Consider the following 9,261-nt stretch of genomic DNA (forward strand, 5'->3'; position numbering starts at 1 on the left):
GTGTAATATTTCTGTTAAACTCTTTGATCTAATGTTAAAGTTCTATACTTTGGTAAAATCATTATTACTTTATTTCTGATTCATTGTGGTAGTGTACAAGAGCAACATTATGAAAATGTGTATATGTCTGTATGTATTTATGGCCGTTCAGCAGACTGAATAAACAAACTGAATGAATCCTGTAACACAATAATCTGTCAGGCCGCTTTTACAGTATGAGATGAAGCAGAGTTGTGATGAATATGAATAAATAAGGAGTGGGCGGAGCTACATGTGGAGACATCAGAGACAATCAGAGACAACCCTGATATTTATTTCTAAAGCTGGAGGTCTGAACTAAACACTCAGGATCACAATGTTACTCCTCTTCTTACTTTTCTTCACTATTGCTGATATTGGCAAGTTTTATATTACACATTGCATTATCAATTTTTAATGAACAGAAACTTAAATTTATTATTGAAAAAATGGTCATGATATATTTTTGTAATTGATTGAATAGTAGAATCTGCTGATATCAGCATTAAACCAGAAGAAACCACTTTATCTGTAACTGAAGGCAGCAACATCACACTGTCCTGCACATATACTGGATCAGTTTACAGTCTTCACTGGTATCAACAAAAACCTGGATCAAGACCAGAGTTTCTGCTGCTGATTGATGAAAGAATTGAACGTGTCACAGAAGCTCAACCACCTCATCCACGTATTGTCTTGACAAAAAAACATGACAAAACTAATAAGAAAGTGGATCTGCACATCTCCTCTGCTGCTGTATCAGACTCTGCACTGTACTACTGCGCTCTGACGCCCACAGTGACAGGAAACCCAACTCCACTGTACAAAAAGCACTACACATGACTGCAGCAGATTCATGCTTTTCTCACTAGATGGAGCTGTTTACATGTTTACCTCTGCATGCTCAACCTCCTGTTTATAATTTCAGCTTCTTTTTGAAGATCAACAATCATTAGGATAATTTGCTAATGTATTTTATTTGTAAAACCTAAACTTTCTCTTATTTTCTTCATTAACAATAGATTTGGAAAAAGAAATCTTGTATTAGTTCAGCAGTGTTTCCTACACAGGTGTTATTGAGAAAATCACAAATATATTGTGCCTTAATTAAGCAGATGGAATTCAGCAGGAGATGAAAATATTGATCTACAACAACTTATTGTCTCAATATTCCTAAATACAATTAGGGGGAACCTGAGACTAATCTTTAAAGTAGCCTGGATCAGTAATGTGTCCTAGAACTGTATGGAACACTGTAACTTTGATGATTTTATTTTAACTGTCGCATCGTGATTTGATAGATTTAACATTCAAACTTACGAGTTATCTGGAGTAATCAATCCATCTACTAGCATGAAGGGGAAAAGAAAAGGAGAATCTGGAGGACATGAGAAAAACTATACAGATATTAAATGCAGTAGACAGAAACAGTACATCAGCTTAATCCACCAAGCAGTCAGACTCATACCTAAACTAAAAGTAATTAAATATTATTTATCTTGTATCAGTGAATCTCCTGTAATGATTGGCAGCATAACAGTTTTTTAAGCATAATAATAGAATTTAAATCATATTAGTCTAGTGACAATAAACAAAAATAATAGATATGAGAAAGAAGACAGGTAGGACAGGCTGCAACCTTCACTCAATCCAGCAAAATAAAATAAATACGAAAAGAATTCAAAAGCAATTAAAACATGCAATAGTTTACTAATTTTATTATATCTTTTAGTGTAGAGCAGAGATGCCCAAACTAGGGTCATCAGGCCAAAGATGGCCCCTGTTGACCTTTGATTTGGCCCATCATGTGTCATATATGATACCAGGATAAAAAAAAAGGAAGGAGGATGCCATTGCCACATAGATTCATAACTAAGTTACCATAACGTTTGAATAATAACGACCAGCTTCATGTCTCTCATTAGAGGACACTGATATTGCAGGCATATGGCTTTATTGTTTATAGCTTGAATCGTTGTTTTAAACTCTATTGTACTGTTAATGGAATTGTTTCTATGTTTGCATTGTGCTATGATTCATTGAACTAGAAAGTGCAGAAAATAAATCTACATTAGCTGAGCTGTTTTCTATTTATTTATTATTTAATATCTAAATATAATGAATTGATAAATGAAGGGGAATCATGGCAACTTCCATTTTAATAATCATTTTGGCCCACAGCCCTCAATCAAGTTTAATTTTTCAGCACTTCATAAGAAAAAGATGAGGTGTAGTCACATCAGTTCTGACATCAGGTTGGGTAACAATCCATTATTTTAAAGATTTCATTAAAATCAGTGGTAAATGATGATAATACAGTTTAGAATATGCTGGTAATAATGAAGGCTTTGATTTTAATATGCAGCATTTAATAATGACTTTGATTAAAATGTGGACAGATTCCCCATGTGATGCTGAATGTAAAACCAGTGTGTTTCAGTAAGAATCAACAGTCTGTCAGTAACATTGGTGACTCTGTCATGTGATGCTGTGGGGAGGAGCTTCATGAACTCTAATCATGTTAACTGGTTAGAGCACAGAATATCTTCATTCAGCTAAAACCATTCATCATGTTCACTGTTATATTCATGTACCTGTGGCTTTCTGTGGGTGAGTTATACATAGATTTATTTTATTATGTTAAATACTGATTTAATCATATTTTTTTTTCTGGATATTAATACGAGGTATGTAGATTGATTGTGTAAAGGTTTACTCATTATGTTCTCTTCTCTATGACAGGTGACTCCATGGCAGATTCAATAGATCCACTTTATACTCATAAAGCTGTAGATGAAGGTGATAATGTTACTCTGTCCTGCAGATATGAAATCACTGGTACAACAACCTACAACCTCCACTGGTATAAACAATATCCAAAATCTAAACCTGAGTTCCTTCTTAATATTATGCAGACTGGAACTCTAGTTTCCAATAAACCAGCACGAATGGATGCTAAAATTCGTGTAGATAAAGTGGATCTGATCATCTCCTCTGCTGCTGTATCAGACTCTGCTCTATACTACTGTGCTCTGGTGCCCACAGTGACAGGAAATCCAGCTGCACTGTACAAAAACACTGACACAGTTTTGTTAAAGTATATTGAAGGAAGTTCTGACAAATATTTTGAAAAGTTTAAATACCCTTAAGGATTGTTTCTCGTATTTATAAAAAGAATATATTGTTGGTACATGCATTAATTCTTTATTAAATTATCTACACGGGTCATTTCTGTGCATTCAGGTACCCCCTGAATGAGATATCAGTCCTTTGCAGAACTCCATGCACAAACCCTTTCACACACTCATTCACACTTAAATTTATCCCAGCAAATTTCCTATAGTCATGTTTTTTAGAAACCCACACAGACACGGGGTGAAAACACAGAACTTTACATAAACTGACAATAACTTCAGCACACACACACCTCCGTTAACCTGCTGAAGTGCACTTGAATTGTGCATTGCTAGAATTGTGTTCAGGGCTGAAGTGTGACTTTCATCACGTTGTTGCATTTGTGGTGAGTTGGAGAAATTATTATCAATATTAGACTGTTTATTTATTTTTTTTTGTGGCTCCTAGTAGATGGATTTCTGACTTTAAATTGCTCCTGGGATTGAAAATGTTAGCAATGTGTGTATGACCTGTATGTGGGAGTAAATATGTATTAGTGTGTTAAGGTTTTTCTCCTTGGTGAACACAAGATGGCGCAGTCACTTATCTTATTGTGGGAAAAGTACTAGAGCTCCACACAACCCTGCTCACATTCTCTGATGATGAATCCTCATTTTCACAATAAAACCTCTGTGATATAAACTACAGCTGTTCTTCTATCATACACACTGCACTAATATTATCCTCACTCCTGCCCTGATTACTCTTAGTAGCTCAACTCATTTATAGACACACCATTCTGATAAAACTACTAAAATATAAATCTCTATTAATGTCCTTATTCTTAATAAACATTGTTATTTAATAATTCTAGTATTAGGTGATACAGTATATCTGTTATAGCTGAACACACTCATTTGGAGACATCACTAAAATACAGAACTGTTTTACTGTTAGTTTAAAAAGTAAAGGTTTATATTTTTTTTTGTTAAAAATGATTGTATTTACATAATCCCACCTGCCTACACTTTGTGTTTGCTGTCAGTAACACTGTTGATTTTGACATCTGATGCTGTGGGGTGGAGCTTCATGAAGCTTTAAGATGTTCATATATTCAGACCTCAGAATATTTTCTTTTAGCTAAAACCTTCATCATGTTCACTGTTATATTCATGTGTCTGTGGCTTTCACTAGGTGAGTTATACACTGACTTTTTATTTCACAAAAACTTTAATGGAGATTTATATACTGTATTTTTCAGATTCATTATGTAAAAGCTTAAAACATTATTTTCTCTTCTCTATGACAGGTGACTCCATGGCAGATTCAATAAAGCCACTTTTCACTCATGAATTTGTAGATGAAGGTGATGATGTTACTCTGTCCTGTAAATACGAAACAAGTAATACAGGCACCGTCCTACACTGGTACAGACAACATCCAAAATCTAAACCTGTGTTCCTTCTTTACACTGATCTGTTTGGGGGAAAAACTAAGCCCATGCCACCACGTCTGGATGCTGAAGTTAATAAAACTAATAAAGAAGTGGATCTGATCATCTCCTCTGCTGCTGTATCAGACTCTGCTCTATACTACTGTGCTCTGAGGCCCACAGTGACAGGAAATCCAGCTACACTGTACAAAAACCTCTACACTGGTATGTTTAACTAAAGACTGCCAACAGGGGGAGACAGTGGCTTGGAGGTTGGCTTGTTTGCCTTGCACTTTTGAGATTGAGGGTTCTGAATCTCACCTCCACTGTGTGTGCTGAATTTGTTTCCACTATGCTTCAGATGTTTCCTCCACCAACCTAAAGACATGCATTGTTGGCTAATTGTTGTCCAAATGATCTGTAGTATGTGAATGTGTGTGAGTGTGTATGATTGTGCCCTACCATTAGTACATGGTAAAGCAGTTTTAACAATAAACATTCCCCCATAGCAGCTTTACAGAAATTAAAAGATTACAAAAATATATTTTATATTTATAGATAATTAGTTTATCCATAATGAACAAGCCAGTGGCTCAAGGAACCTTAAAAGGAACCCATCCTCATCTGTGTGACAAAGAATATCAATTCATTATAGTTCTAGCTTTGTTGAGGTTTTCAGCTGTTCACTGAAGACGATCAGCTCATTCTGAATGAATGAATGAATGAATGAATGAATGAATGAATGAAAATGTTCATGAGAATTGTAGCCCAAAACCATTGTGTAGCAGACTGTTTATATTACTTACTGTCCAAATTCATCTTCAGTGTTCCTGAGTGTAAACAACCCTAGAATAAAGATCAGTTAAAACATGTCTCCTGTCTGCACCATGTGACTTTTTCTGTAGTTCTATTTATCACTAAACTTTTAGAATGAACAGTTTCAATACTCAATAATCTGATTAAATACTAACTACATACTTCCTCACAACCCAATTCACTAATACAGAGAACACCTTAGGAAATGTGATGCAGTTCATCAGTTTCCTTTACAATAGAATATGTTTCTTAAAATAAAAAGTGTAAAATTTAAGTAGTTAATTATATTTCACAGCTAAATATTAAAAAAAAAATACATCTCAGTTCAATGGAATAAAGAGGTTAGAAGAAAAAAAAAAAAAAAAAAAACATTTTGATGTATTTTTGCCCAACCATGGCACTTGATACAGCACACTGACGTTACTTCACATACCTACCAGTGACTTTACATACAAGTTATACTACAACAGCAGCACTTCCTGGGTGTGGTCTTCTAGAGACGTGTTCCCTCATGTGTAAAGTTCAGCACATACAGCACTATTATACAGAATCCTCACAGAGCTGTGTTCAGAAATGACTCAACTCTACACCTTACTGTACATAGTGAGATACACACCACTGATTCTCACTGTAGTTACAGGTAATTCATATTCATGAATTTATTCATTGTATTATCTAAAACAAAATTTAATTAAAGGTTTGGATGCAGTATGTGTAAAAAAGTTTAAATGTTTATTTTTATGTTTTTATTTATTTACATTTTGTTCTTTACAGCAGGCAGTCTTGCAGATAAAATTGGGCGGATGGATGAAGATGCCAACACTGTGGGAAAAGAATTAAACACTGTGACTCTGGAATGTTCATATGAGACCAGCAGTGATCGTATTTGGCTTCACTGGCACAAACAATATCCTAACAGCACACCACAGTTTTGCATATTGTGCTTAAAGCAGGCTGCAAAAAGCACTCGAGGACCACTATTACCCCTTTGAAAACCACAGATACAAGTACACATAACCAGTGGATCTCGATTCAGATGCACAAACCACATCAAACTAAACTTACTATCAACAATTTACAGCTCTCAGATTCTGCACTTTATTACTGTGCTCTTGATTATGACACACAGTAATACAGAGTCACTGAATGGCTGTACAAAAACCTAAAGTGTGTGAAAACCACAGACAATGACAGATATTTCCTTTACCCACTTGATATCAGTTAACCACAGACACACACACAAAACTGTGGAAGCATTTTAACTGAAAAAAAGAAGTAGAAAATAAAACTAAAAAGAGATAAACAACTGTACATTAATTTTTATCCTCAGAAATCTATTTTAATGCTGGTGACCTGCAAAAACTGTAATAAATGTCTTATTATATCAGTGAAGTTAACAAAAAACTAATATTTTAATTTTAGAAACATTAAATTCCTATTATTTTTAATCATAAAATGCAGCAAAACCTGGACATTAACAGAAATAATTAAGATATTATTACTCCATCTTTGTAATTTCACATGAAATGAGGGCAGAATTTACAGGGATTGATGACAGAATTGTCATGACTACACCTCAGTAAAAGTGGGCGGAGCTCGATGTGGTGAGATACAGTTTAGACAGTTTCACAGAGATACTGACATTTATATCTACTGCAAGACACAACCATCATGTTCCTCTTCTTTCTTTTCATAGTTGTTCAAATCATTGGTAAGTCTTTTATATTCTACACAAACTTGTAGGTGAATCAAGGGGAAAACATTTTTTCACAGTGCTAAGGCCAATTAGATTTTAGTTCCTCAAACTTCATGAAATTAACCATAATCATTTTTCATAGCATGATTCGCGAGAGTTCGACATGAAATAGTGTGGTGTTCATTAAAGCATACACCGGATTCAGGTCTAATTGACCAAACTGTGGAATCAACGTTTTTTTCTGTTATCCTGAAGGATATTAGTTGTGTGTTGACTGTGTTTACTCCATAGCTTTTACTGCTCGAAGGCTGAATCAATGCTGCGAATAGTCACTGCAGACATTAAACTATGGACCTGACCTACCAGTCATGATGTTTTGTTAGCTAAGGCATACTTGCTTTCATTAATTTACAAGGCTGTCCATTAGTTCTTCGACTTTTCTAAATATGAAATAGATGGGCTCAAAGATATGACCTTGGGATGAAACTTGGAGACATCGGTGTGGCCACCAAGGTGTGTTTCATTTAATACTTCAATTGTATTTGAAACCCTGTTGCAATCTCAGTTCCCTGTAGTGGTGCTTTTCATCTGCTGGCACTGAAGCATAACTCCCGGCAAGCTGTTCAGAATCAACATCAGTTTCACAGATGACTCTGACGAAGTCACTAAAGCTAGTTTGTATTCTTTGTGACCCACTTGACACAATTTTTTAGCCTAAGGACTTTAATGCATAGACCCTAAACTGTGGGCCCCAACTACGGACGCTCTTCCTGGTGTGAAATGCATTGGGCCCTGACAAAAAGAAAGTAAATCAGGTGATTCTCCTGCTGGAGTAGGTTACATACCCACTGTACAAAAAGTGAAGCTTTGTCTCTTTTACCAGGAGGGGGAGCTGTTCACCTTTTTCAATCAAATACAGGTTTTTGTCTTAATTCCAATTCCAACAATAAATGTAGAAATCTTTTAAAAATTAATTGTAAACATTTAATCTAAAAGAATGATTTCTGCTAAGGGTCATGCTGTTATTTCTCCTGATTTAATAAAAATATAACACTTGTGGCACCATCAGTGTTTCTAAATTTGAGAATGGGGTTGCAGTTTTAAACAAGCAGTTTACTGGTATTACAATTGGTCTATTGCAATGTTAACTAATATTATGGGAATTGAATTCATTAGCTTTTTGAAGCAGAACACAGTTTTTGGGAGAATTCAACAAATGGATACAAAAATGTCAAGTTCCCTACTGTTAGACTAACCATTTTATTATCAAGGGCTACTGAGTCATCTGGTTAATTCCCGAATAGAAGACAGTAGTTCCCGAAATAAGGAACTCAACATGCATCATTTAGGGATGCAGTGCCTTTTATGGTGATTATCAACAGATCCACTGGAGGAAACTGATGTAAAATTGGGGTGTAACAGTGATGTGATTATGCTTTTCCTTCAGTGGGTGAGACTACTAAATGTTCATTGAACAATAGTGAGGTCTGATTGTGTAATGGAAATCTCCATTTGAGGACAGAAATCACACAACTAGACTGTTTTCTGGTCAGTCAAATACATTGAGGCACAGTTGTTTCACTTTATAAAGGGCATAGCAACCCAATAATGGAGGGCTTTATCAAGCTAAGTGACATGCTCCATAAGAGGTCAGCTTAACACCATTTATATTCCTCCAGAGTATTAAGCATTCTACTGCATCGCTGATCATTGCCCCACTGCTGTGGGGTGCAAATTTGATCAGAAACATTACTGAATGCAGTGGCACTTTCAAGCATTATTAAACTGCCGTACTGGCACAGTCATGTTTGTGTTTTAAAGCTCAGGTCATTGAAGCTGCCTATGGTCGCAGGCTCCTCAGTGATTGAGTCTAACCAGATACCCAGTGGTATTCAGATAAAGGACTCACTGATTTAAGGCGTGCTAAAAATACTGTTCTTATCAGGTCCCGTGAATGTAGATTAAATGACAACTATGGGGGCTCCAAGAAGTTCAGCAATACTAGTCAGGTGTGGTCATGAGCAATGTTCAGCTTCCATGAAAGAGCGCACCTCCTGACTGATCGAATGTTGTCAGGTCACGCAGTGCACTTTCAGGGTTCCTCATACCTGTGTGCACCATAAACCTAGCAGGAACTTTTCAAACCATGAGTACCCAAGTTTTGGACACCCAGCATAGGTCACAA

The 9,261-nt window shown here is 35.7% G+C and overlaps 1 protein-coding gene across 1 annotated transcript; it reads left to right on the top strand.

Moving 5' to 3' along the window:
* The first annotated feature begins 271 nt into the window (after nucleotides 1–271).
* LOC124386978 lies at nucleotides 272–4,946 on the top strand. The gene is made up of 6 exons (XM_046851052.1): nucleotides 272–329; nucleotides 503–706; nucleotides 2,761–2,856; nucleotides 4,273–4,326; nucleotides 4,442–4,731; nucleotides 4,926–4,946. Exons 1-6 carry the CDS (start codon nucleotides 272–274, stop codon nucleotides 4,944–4,946), a joined length of 723 nt encoding a protein of 240 aa, XP_046707008.1.
* Nucleotides 4,947–9,261: the final 4,315 nt, after the last annotated feature.

The sequence above is a fragment of the Silurus meridionalis genome, chromosome 6 (genome assembly GCF_014805685.1).
Source record: "Silurus meridionalis isolate SWU-2019-XX chromosome 6, ASM1480568v1, whole genome shotgun sequence".
Classification (NCBI taxonomy): Eukaryota; Metazoa; Chordata; class Actinopteri; order Siluriformes; family Siluridae; genus Silurus; species Silurus meridionalis.

Coding starts and splice junctions, on each gene's coding strand:
- LOC124386978 (XM_046851052.1), top strand. CDS start 272: ATGTGGAGACATCAGAGACAATCAGAGACAACCCTGATATTTATTTCT. Junction 330..502: donor ATTTATTTCTAAAGCTGGAG/GTCTGAACTAAA, acceptor TTGATTGAATAG/TAGAATCTGCTGATATCAGC. Junction 707..2,760: donor AGCTCAACCACCTCATCCAC/GTATTGTCTTGA, acceptor TCTCTATGACAG/GTGACTCCATGGCAGATTCA.